This window comes from Protopterus annectens, chromosome 7.part1 (assembly GCF_019279795.1).
Source record: "Protopterus annectens isolate FY-2018-M chromosome 7.part1, PAN1.0, whole genome shotgun sequence".
Lineage (NCBI taxonomy): Eukaryota > Metazoa > Chordata > Ceratodontiformes > Protopteridae > Protopterus > Protopterus annectens.
In genome coordinates this window covers 367,579,790-367,595,914 of record NC_056740.1, presented here as the reverse complement: position 1 = coordinate 367,595,914, position 16,125 = coordinate 367,579,790, and the positions used below count along the sequence as shown (strand labels likewise).

Here is a 16,125-nt window from a genome sequence, read left to right as displayed (position 1 = left end):
CAGTGGCTGTTATCGACACAATGGTCCTTTCAGAATCTCCCCCTCAATCACCCCATTCTGATTACAGAAATGTGCAAACGGGACCTCCGCTGGTGGCTTCAGCCATCCAATCTGAATCAGGGAAGACCTTTTGTTATCCCCCCTCCGGTGGACACTCTGACGACGGATGCCTCCCAGACAGGGTGGGGGGGGCATTGTCTGGGCAGGTTAGTTCAGGGTTCTTGGCTTCCAGACGAAACCTTTCTCCATATCAATGTATTGGAAATGAGGGCTGTACTTCTGTCCCTACAGGCCCTCCACAAGTTTCTCCCTCAAGGCATTATCGCTATCCACACAGACAACATGTCGGTGGTCTGGTATCTAAACAAACAAGGAGGGACCAGATCTTACCCCCTTTGCAGAGAGGCCATGAGGGTGTGGGAATGGGCTGTAGCTACCAACCGTTTCTTGGTAGCGACCCACATTCCAGGGAAATCCAATATATTGGCAGACAGATTAAGCAGGACGATCCTCTCTCCTCACGAGTGGTCCCTGAACGAAACAGTAGTAGCTCAGGTTTTCAGAAGATGGGGGACCCCGTGCTGCGACCTGTTTGCAACACCACAAAACACAAAGTGCAAAAGGTTCTTCTCCTTGACTCCGCGTCAGGGGGAGGCAGCTACGGATGCTCTAGCCCAACCTTGGCCAACAGGACTACTTTATGCCTTTCCTCCGGTCCCACTTCTCCCCAAAGTCATCCAGAAAGCTTCCCAATTGGGGTCCACAATGATACGAATTGCTCCGCACTGGCCTCGTCAGATATGGTTCCCCTACCTAAAGAAACATGCTGTGGACGGTCCTTGGTTTTGGATCTAACTCGGATCTGCTGATTCATCAGTCGGGACGACAACACCAGTCCCTTCACACTTTGAAATTGACAGCTTGGCTCCTCCACTTCCGACTTTAGTCAGAAATCACACCTTAGACCCGGAAGTTATTCACATTTTATCTTCGCCCACAAACCCACCACTAAGAAATTGTACCTCAGTAAGTGGAAGAGGTTTGCTATCTGGGCTCAACTCAGGGCTTAGACCCTATCACTGCCCCGATACCAAAGGTTTTGAAATTTTTAACATCCTTATTTAATCAAGGATCTTCAGTCTCTACTATTAAAGTCCAACTAGCAGCTATCTCCAAATTTCACGAATCCATGGATCCACCGTTGATGAGCAGCAGATTATGCAAAACTTTCATTAAAGGTGCTGGGCTAAGACCCCCAGTTTTTCATCCTGCGCCTCCGTGGGATCTTGATTTGGTACTTCGTGCCTTAACATCTTCCCCTTTCGAACCGGCTGCTACATGTGAGTTAAAATATCTGTCTTGGAAAACTGCCTTCTTAGTTGCTATTACCTCTGCAAGAAGAGTTTCAGAGCTTCAAGCCCTATCTATCAAACCACCGCTTGATTTTTCACAAGGATAGAGTATCACTTAGGCCTAACCCATCTTTTGTTCCAAAGGTTTGTTCTAATCTCTGTCTCCAACAATCTCTAGAGCTACCAGTTTTCTTTCCAAAATTCTCCAACGAAGCGGAATACACCCTCCATAAATTGGATGTTCACAGGCAATTGCGCTTCTATCTAGACAGGACTCAACAAATTCGTAAAACAGACCAGTTGTTTGTGTCCTTTTCAGATAATAAATTGGGTAAAACCATCACTAAAGCTACTATCTCCAAATGGATTAGAGATTGCATAACTCAGGCTTATTCCTCTTCAAATAAGCAACTTACAACATCTATCAAAGCTCACTCTACCAGAGCTATGGCTACTTCTATTGCTTTTCATTCCAAGCTCGCTATTTCTGAGATTTGTGCTGCGGCTACTTGGTCCAACCCGCACACTTTCATTTCCCACTATAAATTGGATGTGGCATCTAAAGGGCGAGCATCATTTGGTTCCACGGTACTCAGGAGTGTTTTCCAGTGAGCCACCCAGGATTCAGGTGCTAGGGACGCTGTCCCATCAGTCAGAATGTAGGCGAGATAGGATCACATAACATCTTTTAGTTATGTACTCACCATAACTTCAGATGTTTGGGATCCATCTCGCCTACATTCCTAATACCCACCCTCCTTCCCCCTGCCTTGGAGATCAGAAGAGATTGAACGGTTTTGAGTTCTACTGATGTTCTTCATCTCACATTGCTGCAGTCCTTACACTTGGGTAGTCCGCTGTCCACGGTCGGCCCGAATATCAAAGTATAAGGCTGACGTCGGTCAGGGCGCATTTAACTGACATCAAGACGTCAGGGTACAAATGCGCATGACCGACGTCATATCCTCAGTCTTTTTTGCCGCATGGTCCGATGCAGAAGCAGCATTGCAAGTGCCGGTTGGCGTTCTGAGATTTTTCGATTTAGAAGTTTCAGACCGAGTTCAAAGTTGGCTAAGTACCCCGTTGGGGAATATTTTAGTTTTTTCTTGCCTCAGTCATTTACCGGATGTCAGAAAAAGTTAATAATTGCGTTTCTTGTGGGAAACAGATACCGCATAGAGATTATCATACTTTGTGTATTCCTTGCTTAGGGCCTGAGCACGACATTGTTGGCTGTCGCTCTTGTGCTAGATTTAATAAACGCACTATAAAGAGAAGGTTGGATTGTGCAAGGTTAGTCTTTGGGAAGCGGTGCAATTATAAAATGCCGTCGGATGCTCCGACGCCCGCTTCCTCGAAGAAGCGCAAGGACAAGGCTGTTAAGCCTAGGCTAGAAGAACCATCTGTACCGGACGCCGGTTCTTTAGAGGTGTCGGTGGAGCCGGTGGCTCCACCGGAGATTTCTTTGTGTTCCCAGAGTGAGACCTTATTTTTGCAAGATGTGGCCTCTCAGGAGGCAAGTCAGGCTGAGGGGGCTTCTCAGGTTACTATACTCCCCTCCCTTCCTAAGGTGGCTAGGCCCTCTCCTTCTGTTTCTAAGGCTTCTCCCAGGGGTAGGCCAGGTTTAGCTTCAGTTGGTGTTACCCCTAGCTCTTCAGGTACTATGCCCAAGAAGCATATGCTTAAAATTGCAGAAGATTTGATTACTTTGATTAGGGGTTCTATGCCCCCTCCTGCTAAGAGACCTAGGGTGGAGCCTGAGCTGGGGGGTTTTGAGCAAGCTTCAGATGTTTCAGAGTCTTCGGCTGAAGACTTGCAGGAGTACTCTCCTTATTCTGATTCTGATGTGGATGATTCTACTCCTTCTGCTACTCCTCCTGAGGATTTTTCTTTTTCAGAAACTCTTCATTCCATGAGGGAGCATTTTAAGTGGGAGGGTCAGGACTTCTCTGATTCCAGGAAACGGCTTAGGGAATATCTATTTTTACCCCAGCATAGGCCTTTGGCTATACCTCCTGTTTTGGATGTAGTGGAAGATGTTTTTACAGAGGCTTCTCTTAATCCTGATTCTTTGCCTCCTGCTCCTGTTAAGCCGGATAGATATTACAGGGTGCCTGGAGTTCATAAGTATCTTTTTAAGAGTCCTAGGGCAGACCCGGAAACTGTTAGCCAGGGGCCTAAGGGTGTTAAGGCTTCTGTTGTTAAGAATCCGGTTCCTACAGACAAGGAGGCTAGGGCCTTGGATAGATGGGGAAAGAAAGTTTATACTTCTTCCACTCTTGCTATGAGGGCTCTGAATTGCCAGTTTCACATGTTGAAATACCAAAACTATCTCCTTTCACAATTGAAGTCTAAGGTTGATGCTCTGGCAGTAGGTATTGATTGTAAAGAGTTGCAAGATTTAGTACATGTTTCTGAACAGGTGGGTAAGCATTCTTTGCAATGTGGTTTTGATGCTGTACAGGCCTCGTCTAGGGTGGCTGCCACTGGGACTGTTCTTCATGAGGCACGCCTGGCTGAGGGATCAGAATTTGTCTGAACATGTTAAAACAAGGATTTTAGATGCTCCTTTACAATCTGACGTGTTGTTTGGTCCTCCTGTTGAGACAGTCTTAAAGAAAATGGAAGACAAGGCTAAGTCTATGCAGACTGTTAAAGATTTTTTGCAGGTCCAGCCTCCAAAGTTTAGTAGAAATTGGCCTACTAAGGGGTGGACGTATCCTTATGATTCCCAGTCTAGGGGTAGATCTAGACGTGGTAAGGGCAGAGCTCAGGGCTCTTTCAGGCCTAGAACAGGGAGTTCTCCTGCACGGGCTTCGGGTGAGGGCAGGGGTCAGTCCTTTCGTAAACAGACCCAATGACCTACCTTTTCAGCTGCCAGAGCCTGCTCGTCTGGCAGCACCTTTGGGAGGAAGGTTGGCACTTTTCAAAGAAAATTGGAGTTTAATTACCCAGGACAAATGGGTATTGGATATCATACACCACGGCTACAGGTTTTATTTCCATACCTTGCCTCCTTTCAAAGGCATGCCAGACGTTCCTCCTCAACAAAGAATAGAGGCTCACAAACAGGTTTCTCTGTTGCTACAACTAGGGGCCATACAGCCGGTCCCTCTGCCAGAAGTGGGCCTAGGATTTTATTCTCGCCTGTTCCTAGTACCAAAGAAGGGGAACACGTGGAGACCAATTTTGGATTTATCTATCCTCAACACTTATCTGGACATTCCCAAGTTCATAATGTTGACATTGCAGCAGCTTTTACCTCTGCTGGGCAAAGATTATTGGATGGTAACTTTGGATCTCAAGGAGGCTTACCTTCATGTTCCTATCAGACTCAGTTGCAGAAAGTATCTGCGTTTTCGAGCTGGGACTTCTCACTATCAGTTCTCTGCATTGCCCTTTGGCTTATCTACTGCGCCCAGAGTGTTCACGAAAGTTCTGGCTCCAGTGATAGCTTTCTTCAGACTAAAAGGAATACAGATCTATCCTTATTTGGACGACTGCCTAATTCTGGCTCAAGGAAGGGAAGAGCTTCTTCATCATTTGGAATATGTGATAGCAGTGCTAAGATGCCTAGGGTATTCTGTGAACGAAATAAAGTCCAGTCTAGTACCCTCTCAAGACATGTGCTTTCTGGGTGTGAGACTGAATACAGCAGCCCAGATGGCTTTTTAACCCCGGACAAACAAAAGAGTCTATCCCTTTACTTCCATCAACTATCTCATCAGTCCGGGCTGACTGCAAGGACAGTCCTTCAAGCCTTAGGGTTCATGGCATCTTGTATTCTGGTGCTTCCCAATGCCAAACTGCATATGAGGAAGCTACAATGGTATCTCAAAAATGTATGGACACAGCACTGCCAGGATCTGGACACTGTCATTCAAATAATACCTTGCATTCAGAAGGAATTTTTGTGGTGGGCTCAGGAATGTCACCTAAACAAGGGACTCTCTGTGACCCGGCCAGAGGCAAGTCAGATTTTAACGACAGATGCCTCAGACAAAGCTTCGGGAGCTCATCTAAATGGAAAGTGGATACAAAACAAGTGGCCTGTCAGACTACAACATCTACATATCAACATGAAGGAGATGTTAGCAGTCCAGTTTGCATTAATAGCTTTCAAGGAATTCCTTCTTCCAGGACAGGTGTTGATTTTAACAGACAACACAACTGTCATGTGGTACATCAACAAGCAAGGGGGAACGCATTCTTATCCTCTATGCAGGCAAGCAATGATTTTGTGGGAGACTGCTCTCAGTTTGCAGCTCAATCTTCAGGCAAGGTTTCTGCCAGGAGCACAGAACTCCTTAGCAGATGTGTTGAGCAGGCAATTATGGATCCCCACGAGTGGAAATTGGATCCTCATGTATTTCGGGAATTGACAGTGTCATGGGGAACTCCAGACATAGATCTGTTCGCTTCTCCACTAAACCATCAGCTGCCAAAGTTTTGCACAAAAAGGTTTCATCCCACAGCTTGGAGAGTGGATGCTCTTTCTTTCAATTGGAGCAATCTTCATGTGTATGCCTTTCCACCTCTGCCTCTCCTCCCAAAGGTACTTCTGAAGGTCAGACAGGACAAGCCAAGGATGATTTTAATAGCTCCAGATTGGCCTCGACAGCACTGGTACCCATTACTAAGAAGTCTAGTACGGAAGCCTCCATGGCCTTTGCCTTTGATTCCACACCTGTTGTCACAGCAGGACAGCCATTTGCTCAATGTCAAGCTTCACTCTCTGCACCTAACAGCCTGGCATATTCTGTTTTGAACCATAATGGGCCTCCACTTCCTCAGCAAGTTTTGAATGTTATTTTGGAAGCTAGAAGGCCTAGTACAAGGAAAGTGTACGCTGATAAATGGAAGAGATTTTTATTTTGGAGTGCAGCAAAAGATTTTGATGTTTCTGAGCCTAATTTGTGTGTGGCTCTTCAATATCTTACTGAGTTGCTAGACAAAGGTTTGTCTTTCTCTTCTATTAAAGTTCATGCTGCAGCAATTTCAGCTCACTATGATTGCGACCCGCCATTGTTTTCTCATCCTTTGTTCAAGCAATTTCTTAGAGGGGCAAAGAATATAAGACCCCCGAAGAGCTCCTACTCCTGCTTGGGATCTCAATTTTGTGTTGGAGAAACTCACTCTACAACCTTTTGAGCCTGCAGCTACTGCTGAGTTGAAGTATTTATCATGGAAGACTGCTTTTTTGTTGGCCATTACCTCTGCAAGAAGGGTTTCTGAATTACAGGCCCTTATGGCAGTTGAGCCTTTCTTGATTTTCCATAAGGATAGGGTATCATTACGTACTAATCCTTCCTTTATGCCTAAGGTGGTTTCTAGTGTGGCTTTAAACCAGACTATTCATTTGCCTACTTTTTATGCAAATCCCCAAAATAAGGGGGAAAAGATTTTGCACGCTTTGGATGTACACAGGCAGTTGCGTTATTATTTGGACAGAACTACAGGGTTCAGGCAGTCTCAGCAGCTGTTTGTTTCTTTTGCTTTGAGTTCTCAGGGCAAGCCTGTGTCAAAATAAACTATTTCTAAGTGGATTGGGTTTTGCATTGCTTTCTGTTATTCCCATCATGGCAAGGAGGTTCCAGCTGGGATTAGGCCTCATTCCACTAGGGCTACTGCCACTTCAACAGCTTTTTTGAGGGGAGTGGCAACCGAGGATATTTTGGAGGCAGCTGCTTGGAGTTCTGTGCATACTTTCTCTAGGCATTATCACCTGCCACTTTACTCTAAGTCCAGGGCTGGTTTTGCCACTACGGTTTTGCAGGGCATTTTGGCAGCTCCTGCTTCCTTATAGTTAGCCATCCTCCCTTACCTCTGCTTTGGGATTCTACCCAAGTGTAAGGACTGCAGCAATGTGAGATGAAGAACATAGTACAGTTTTGTACCTACCATAAATGTAGATGTTCGAAGATCCACATTGCTGCAGTCCAATTTACCCTCCCTCCTTCCCCTCTGTAGTTGGAGGTGGTTGTGTGGGTTGGGTTGTACTTATTGTGTATATTGTATATATATTGTACATATGGTTAGTGCAAGGGTGGTTGGTTATTTGTTTGCTGTCTTTTGGTTTTGACCTTTATTTTTAAGGTCTTCTGACATCTGGGGCAAGAAAAGACTGAGGATATGACGTCGGTCATGCACATTTGTACCCTGACGTCTTGACGTCAGTTAAATGCGCCCTGACCGACGTCAGCCTTATACTTTGATATTCGGGCCGACCGTGGACAGCGGACTACCCAAGTGTAAGGACTGCAGCAATGTGGATCTTCGAACATCTACATTTATGGTAGGTACAAAACTGTACTTTTTTTATCTTGTTTCATCTGACGATGTTATATAAGCAGCGTGTGTGTCTGTGTATGTATGCGGACAAACTAGATCTGGGGGACTGGTAGTGGTGCATCCTGGGATATAGTAAGCTCAGCCAATAAGAGACTTCGCTCTTTGGCATAAGCGTGCCGAGTCGGAGCCGAGGGATCGGCTCCGAACCCATCAGTCAGAATGTAGGCGAGATGGATCCCAAACATCTGAAGTTATGGTGAGTACATAACTAAAAGTTTTAGTTTCTCTCATATTAATGTAACCAAGCAGAATATCTTCATTTGTGAATGTTCAAAAGTAGCTCATTTATTTTGTAGATAAGACAAAAGCATTCAGAAAAGATGATCAACAATTTGTTTCTACCACTAAGGGACTTAGAGGTAGAAAGTTTTTGCCTTTCCAAATGGCTTTCCATTTGAATTGTCTTGTGTTATGACAAACATATTAACACTATGATGTTATCTTAAAGCATATGCCATCTTTATGCTTTGTCAAGTAATATCTGGATGAAGCTGCAAACAGACAGACACAACCAGTCATAGCTCTACCCAGATGGAAAAAAAAAGCAAGAACTTTTTTTGTTTATTTTAAGATGGGCATGCCTCCAATACCCATTTTTGACAGTATTAGTCAATGTGACAAATCACATAGAACCGGATTTCACACTGCGGAGTAGATAGCCCTGACACAGCAGATAGTCTATGATCCATGTTCTCCTGTCTAGGGGATGCTTAGCACCACAGCTGATGCCTAAAGAGGCTTGTGTAAACAACTTTTCCTCAATAGGTAACACCCAGATTCAATGTTGCTGCCCCCAGCTCTGTCCAAATTTGTGTGTACTGTGTTATATAACTTTCAAGTTCAATGAGGGAGTTTGGGATTGAACCCAATATTTCCACCCTTGAGCTGGAAACACCTGGCATGTTTTTGGGAGGTGGGAGGCCCCCCAAACACACATACAAGGACAGCATGTAAACTCCTCACATCAAGTGACTAAAGATCAGGGTCAAACCCTGAATCTTGTATCTGTGAGACAAACACCATAGCCATTTTGACAAGAAAAATATGACAAAAAAAATCTGTTATTGAGTATTTATCTGGCTTCTAGAAGAAGGCCGACCTAAGGACTGACGACTTTAACATTGCTGGTGAACTGTGCAAGAAGAAAGATCTGAAGATGAAAGATTAACAAAGCTGCTGTATGCACTACTGCTGCTGTCACACTACAAGCAGACTCAGAACAGGAACTTCAGCAAATGATAAGAGACTAGAATGCAAAGCTAAAGGCATATAGGATTTAAGAGAGTACAGATGAAATAGAGGTCAGTGTAATAAATGGATATCAGAAGAATCTAAAAATGTAAATGGAAAGGAAGAAATGAAACAGGTTAACAGCTTCAACTCTGGGGATCAAAGAAAAGAAAAGACTGAACAAGATCAAACCTAGAAACACAAACCTAGTGTGTGACAGAAGAATGCTAAAGAAGCTGAAACTAAGGTGCACAAAACAGTGGTGTGACCTGTGCTTCAGTATAGCACAGCAACCTGACCAGTGAAGGGAGAGCAGTTGAGGAGGCTTGAGTTGATGGAGTTGAAGTCTCTGAGACATGTGGTAAGACATACACTGTGTGTGTCAGACTAAGAAATGAGGACATCAAAACAGAAGCCAATGTATCTACAGTTTTAGATGCAGTCAAGGAAAACAGATTACAGGGGTTTGGTTACCTGCAGGAAAGCAGAAGACAATTTGATGGTGAAATTTTGGGAGAAACAGGAAGAAGGCAAATTAAGCTGTTAAGATATACAGAAATACGTAAAATATATAAGAGTCAGAAGACGTTACAGCCATCAAGATGGAATTTTCTATTTCAGAATTATTTGTAAGATAGACCAGAAAACGTGTTTGCATTTTGTGAGATACTATAGTTGTGTGTCTTGCAAGTTTATACGACTCTTTGTTATAGACAAAGGAACATTGCTTGCCTAGGAGAAGCTGTTACAAACATGGATAATATGCCACTGTATTTTGTCCTGCTTTTATTACAAGTTCCATAATGAATGCAAAGTTATTTGTGAAAAAAAATAATGCACCTGAGATCATGAAAAACAGCTGAGTGTATGAGAACATGCTGAAACTAACACTCGTAGGAGTTTCTGAATGATGACTGTATTATTCATTTATCAGTTTAAGAATATGAATTATGAGTGGGAAGAATATTAAAGAAGATGACATGAGCTGGCCAATGCCTTGTTTCATTTACTTAAGTTAATGTCTGTAGTGTGCCATATTAGAGATGATTTGATTTAGATTTGCATTATATGTACTCTCAGTAGCTGTCAGATTCTTTTCAGAGAAGTAAATGTATTCCCACAGAATGTTTTTATGTTCCAGGGGATATATTTAAAAAGGTAATAAGGAACTCTTTACAGAAATGAGGATGTCCCACAAAGAATTGGATGGAGTATGTGAGAAAGGACCTGTCAAAAAGGGACAAAAATAAAGTAGCAAAGTGGTAGTGGATCAAGAGAGATGGCAACGCTTGATAAAACACCCCACCCCCATGTGAGCCCCACCCTCCAAACTTTATATCAACTCTGTGGTCACTTATCCTCTGAGAAAATGAAAAACTTCAAAAAAAGGTTAACTGTGATGTAATAGAAACAGTGACATCAATATTTTTTGTGTCAAACATATTGATTGCAACTTCTTCATTTGGGAGTGATTGTTGTAACATTGATCATTGGCTATTCGACCACTAGTAGAACCATGTATAATTCTATAGCTGTCTTCCATAATGGCATCTTGGATGATATTTGTACAGATACTACTGAGTTGTCCCTAAATACCTTTGATAAGTTGTAAGTGAGCAGTATGCCTATGTCCTCCTTTTAGGAACCAAAGTTAATTATAAAGGAATATTCTCAGAGGGCAGCTATTCAAGAAGATTGAGCTGGGACATTCTTTACTGTTTATTCCTATAGCCAGGTCTTTAAAGTCAGATGCAACATTTGTCAGGACTTGCCATAATGATGATCTATGAGCAGAGTTCTATTCTGTTCATTTCTTTCACTTTGTCCACAACTAAAGTTGTCTCCCAAGACCATGCATTATGGGAGCTGTGGGACGGTTGAGTAGTGTGGGAAGGTTTTGTGTGTTAAGTGTTCCTAATATCTATGGCATCAGTCCTGTCAGTTCAAACAGATGGAGCTTTGCCTGCAGATCCAGTGTTATGGTGAGTACTTGAAAGTTTTCTTTTACAGTTGCTTAGCTGCTATAATGTATAATCTGACTTTATAATAAGGCCATATAAAGAAGGATAGACCAGGTATAAGAAGGTGTGTGAACCAGAATCCCAAGACTGTAGGAACAGATTTTCTTTTGACTCTTAAAACTTTGCAGTAGCAATAATATTATCTAAAAAGATACCCATGAATCCTGTACAGAAATAAATGAATACAAAACAATTTTGCAAAGAAAGTGTGAATGAGTTATTTTGGGAGTTTGCTATGTAAAATCAGGTACTTTGTTGGCATTTTGTTGGATGCAGAGGGGAATAGTGAAGTGTGATGTGTGAACCAGAATTTACTTTGATAAAAACTTCATATTTTTTTCCAGAGGGAGTCCTCAAACAAGACCTTTTAACTAACCTAGAAGAATTGTATTTCATGAATCGAGAAGAGAGGTATTTAAGGACTATTAGAAATGTGGTGTACATTAAGAAGAAGATGGAAGAAATGAATTGGGCAGAGGATGGACCTGAAAGTGAATACGTCTTTAGGTAATAATGTTACAGACATTAACACTTTTAAATAAATTTAACTTTTTGTTTTTTTTTTTATTGTCAAAGTCGAAAAGTCAGATGAACTATAGGTTGAGACATCTTCAAACCTTTATTATTTTCTGCATGTGAAGCCACCTTTTAAAGATGCTCATTCTACTTCTACCTATTGCTTGGAAAAACAGCCCTAGAGCCCTGGCATTTAACATTATAGAAAAACATTTGCACCTGCCACATAACTTCCTAGACCTTTATTTAAATGTCATTTAATTGCTTTTCTGAACTGTTACATGCTCTTGCATTTTCACATACTTTTTGGCTATTTGTGGATTCATACAGCAGTTGCAGGACCTACTAAATAAAGCAGGACAACATGAATTGGTGTTAATAATGGGCGACTTTGATGCACATATTAGGACAGACATAACCGGATATGAGAACTGCATGGGTCCACTTGGGTGGGGCAACAAGAATGAAGAAGGAGAGATCACTCTAGACTTCTGTGTGGCAAGTGGCTTGATAGTAGCCAACACATGGTTTAGAAAGAGAGACAGTCACAAGATCATATTTAACAGTGGTCAACATGCAACTCAGACAGACTTCCTCCTAGTTAGGAAACGGCACTGGTGTAGAATCAACAGTTGTAAAGTTATCCCCAATGAAATAGTCTGCCCACAGCATAAACCACTGGTTGCCACAATCAGCTGCAAGCAGTGGTCAGATAAGGCTCTAAAGTCAACAGGGAGCAGACTGAAGACCTGGAATTTGACTATAGAGAAAACAGAACATTTAAAGGAATTACTCCGGGCTCTAGCACCTCAAGAAAGGAGGAAATAGGTGGTGAAGAAGAATGGCAGCACTTCAAAACAGCATATGTGAGGACTACAGAATAGATATGTGGCTGAGCCAGGTATGGAAGTAAGGTACATAAGGAAAGCTGGTCCAGGAAGTCATCAGCAGAAAGGAGGAGTACAAGAAAAAGTGAGAGATAGAAGAGAAGGGCCAGGCTAGGAAGAAATAGTGATTGGCTAACGAAAAGGTTAACAGAGCAGTTGTAACAGCAAAGAACAAAGCATCAGAGTCACTCCACCACCTTCTAGAAAGCAAGTCAATAGATGGTGCAAAGAAACTCTATCAGGCTACAAAACAAAGACAGAAAGGTAATGAAGATAGTCAGGCACTTTTCATAAAAGATGCCAGCAACAAACTGCTAACCATTCCACCAGACATCAAAGGCAGATGGAAGAAGTACTTCCAGCAGCTTCTGAATGAAGAAAACCCCATAGAAGCTGTCTTTTGCAGACACAGCCAATGATGAGAGAAGTGGAGGAGATCAGCATAGAAGAAGTAAGAACAGGACTAAGGAAAGTGAAGTCATGGAATGCAGCAGATTCAGATGAGGTCACAGCAGATATGATAAAGATGTTGGGTGAAATAGGAAAAAAATGGCTCCTGAGGGGTACTCATAGCAGTGTGGAGAGAAAGGTGTATTCCAGATAACTGGAGAATAAGTATACTAGTGCCCATGTTCAAGAACAAAGAAGACATTCACAACTGTTGGCAGTACAGAGGTATCAAGCTCCTATCACACTACATGAAATTTTTGGAGAGGGTGCTTGATAAAAGAATACGCAGAGCAGTAGAAACTAAGTTAGATGGGAGTTGAGCAGTTTGGATTTAGATCAGGATGCAGCACAACTGACCCAGTGTTTGCAGTGAGACAGATACTTGAGAAGAAGCTAGAGACGAGAAAAGAGTCCAACTGGGCATTCCTAGACTTGGATAAAGTATATGACAAGGTCCCCAGAAAGCTGATTTGGGCAGTCCTGCAGTGGTTCAAAGTCCTAGAAACATTGGTAGAATTAGTGCAAGCTATGTACAAGAACCCAATGACTCAAGTACAGACAGTGTTGTCATACAGAGGGGTTCCCAGTGGGAGTTGGTATGCATCAGGGTTTAGCTCTGAGCCCACTGCTGTTCATACTGGTGATAGACAGCCTTAGCAAACAGGTTGGAGGGGACAAATCAACATAGTTGCTGTATGCAGACAATGTGCCATTGCAGGCAATCTGTAGTTGAGTTCTTCAGCAAAGGATAGCGGAATGGAATGAAAAACTGGAGGAACATGGGATGAATCTGTGTACTGATAAGGAGTTATAATGGCAACAAATGGTGGAGTTCAGAAGATGAGAATTGAGATAGAAGGGAAAATAGTGGAACAGGTTCACAGCTTCAAGTATCTAGGAGGGGTGGTTGAGGAGAAGTGAAACCTGAATCAGAAGAAAATCTATTTTTTAAGGTTAGCCTGTACTGGCCAATGAGAAACAGTAGAACTCCTGTTTTGCTGTGGAAGATGCAGCAAGCTATAAAAGTATGATATGTAAAAGAAACTTGAACTGTTTGCTGTGTGTTGAGTGAGATAAGTGTACACACTTGGATAATTTTGCTGAGCTTTGTATTTGTTAGCAGCCACTTTGTCATTAATGCATTACAGCACATAGCTGAGAATCGTCCAGAAAATCTTTTGTTTGACATTAAATTTTGAGTGACAGGGAAAAAGTACCATTGACATCCTAAAGAAAGAATGGATTTGAAAGAGCTGCGCTAATTATTTATCCGCCATGTTGACTCTTCACAGGACATACAGAGTCAAAGTGAGTGTCCCTTCTATGAATTCTGGAATGGCAGCTTTTTTCTATTCATTTAGGCCTTTTTCACATTTGTCTGTTGTACATTTTCTGCATCTCTCAATAGTGAGCTCATTTTTTTATTTTGCTTTGCCTGTTATATTCTGCTGAATCCTTGTTACTACTGCACACATTCTATAAACTCTGTAGTTGGGCTAGTCAGTGCCTTTCTAAATATCGTATTTTCTCAAACAATTGTTTTGCTTTGGCTGTATATTGAACTTGGTATTACCTTATTTCATTTAGAAAATAACTGTATTTATTTACTTCCAAACTTGTGTTTAGTTATTTATTGGTCGATACAAGTCTCCATCTGTGTGTTGGTGGGTTGGGACTGTTGCCGTCTGCTGCGTCATTGAGATAGATAGATAGATAGATAGATAGATAGATAGATAGATAGATAGATAGATAGATAGACTGCATATATAAGTAGTATGTGTTTGTACATTACAGATGGATATAAAGGATCCCACGACACCTATTGAAAAGAGTAGATCTTCCATGATGCCCTGACCAAATTTCTCCTAACATAGATAACACTTTGGGTGTCCTCTGAAAAGAGGCTGCTAGCCTAGTGAGACTAACCTGGGCAACAAAGGATAAATAAAATAAATTTCAAAACCTCATATTGAGTGCAATATTGCCATAATCTAATCAGATCAGGCCAACCTTGGCTCCCTTTGAAATTTTGCTACATGTGAGTAACTCATCTGAGCAAAATATTTTCTAACCTGCAAGCAAGTGTAATGTGTAGTGTGGATTCAGTGAAAATAGTACCTTTGATGTTGGATGTCATGTGACTGTGTCTGCACTGGTTGCCAGTCCATAAGCTACTGTGCCACTGCCTGTTAACCATGTTAGTTTTCAGCAGAGATAAACCAAGTACTGAACCCTCCATATGTTCTGAGAAGACTTGGGGCCAGATTCCAAAATAGTTGCTTTCAGTGTAAGTTGTCTGATTCAAATTGTCTGATTCCAAAAGACTTTTTGTCAGTGTAAGTGGCTTACTTCAGTGGAAGGTGTATCAAAACAGGCTTACACCAGGAACCAGAATCCAAAACACCTGCTCTCAGTGTAAGTGGTCAGTTGCACTGAGAGCATGCATTTTGGGAATTAGGCCCATGGTGTCACAATGGGACTATATTATTTTCTGTGAAAGCTTAATTTGACAATTTAAGCTGTTCTAGTATTCAGTGAAAGAAAAAAACTAGTAAAGCGTCACTCATTGCAAGAATTTAGAGAATCAAAATTTAAACTATGCTAGAAACATTTCTAAGTAGTATTTCCTATTCTCATGTGAGGCAATCTTTAGACCAGTGAGCAATCCAATTAAGTTTCATTTAAAAAAATGCACTGTGATTCAGCTTGGCTTTTATCTGAAAGCAGAAAATGTAACAACTGCTAGAAACTGCTGTTTTCAAGGAAAAGTACCAAAATTGCCATAGCACAATGATACAAATGTTCTTCTATCAGACCCATACTGAAGAAGCGATCAGCTGACTTAGATTGCGAAAGCGCTTACTTTTGTTTAATAAAGTGGTGTGAAACTGCAAGTGAACCGTTTCCTACCTTGACTAGTACATCTCAGTTACAAATTTTGGTTTTATAAAGGGCACTACTGTGAAGCTGCAAGTGATTTATTTCCTGACATGGATTATTCCATTTTTATCTTCAGCTGTGGTCTAACCATTGGTCTTTTCATTTTTTTCGCTTGAGGTGTATACCAGGCGTTTATCCAGCTTTTGTTTTCTTTCACGTCCATCTTGAGAAAAGCCATTAAGTAAAAAAAAAAAAAAAAAAAAATGGAAAAAACTTTAAAAATGCAATTACTCACATTTTTACTGTGAAATATTTTGGTGTTTTGAATCTTTTCTTGGTATTTTAGTATGGACTTTTCATAGTTGATTTATTTCATTTGGGTGTCATGGTAAAATTCTGTTGTTAAGGACTCTCTATTTCATCTCATACTGTCAGCTG

General features: G+C 41.8%; 1 protein-coding gene across 1 annotated transcript in view; it reads left to right on the top strand.

The window, feature by feature from the left end:
• The window catches only part of ACOX2 (acyl-CoA oxidase 2), a 1,215,466-nt gene that overhangs the window by 101,373 nt on the left and 1,097,968 nt on the right, over positions 1–16,125 (top strand). The window contains exon 2 of the mRNA XM_044078809.1: positions 11,299–11,461. Coding sequence (XP_043934744.1) covers positions 11,299–11,461 — 163 coding nt within the window. The remainder of the gene's footprint in view (positions 1–11,298; positions 11,462–16,125) is intronic.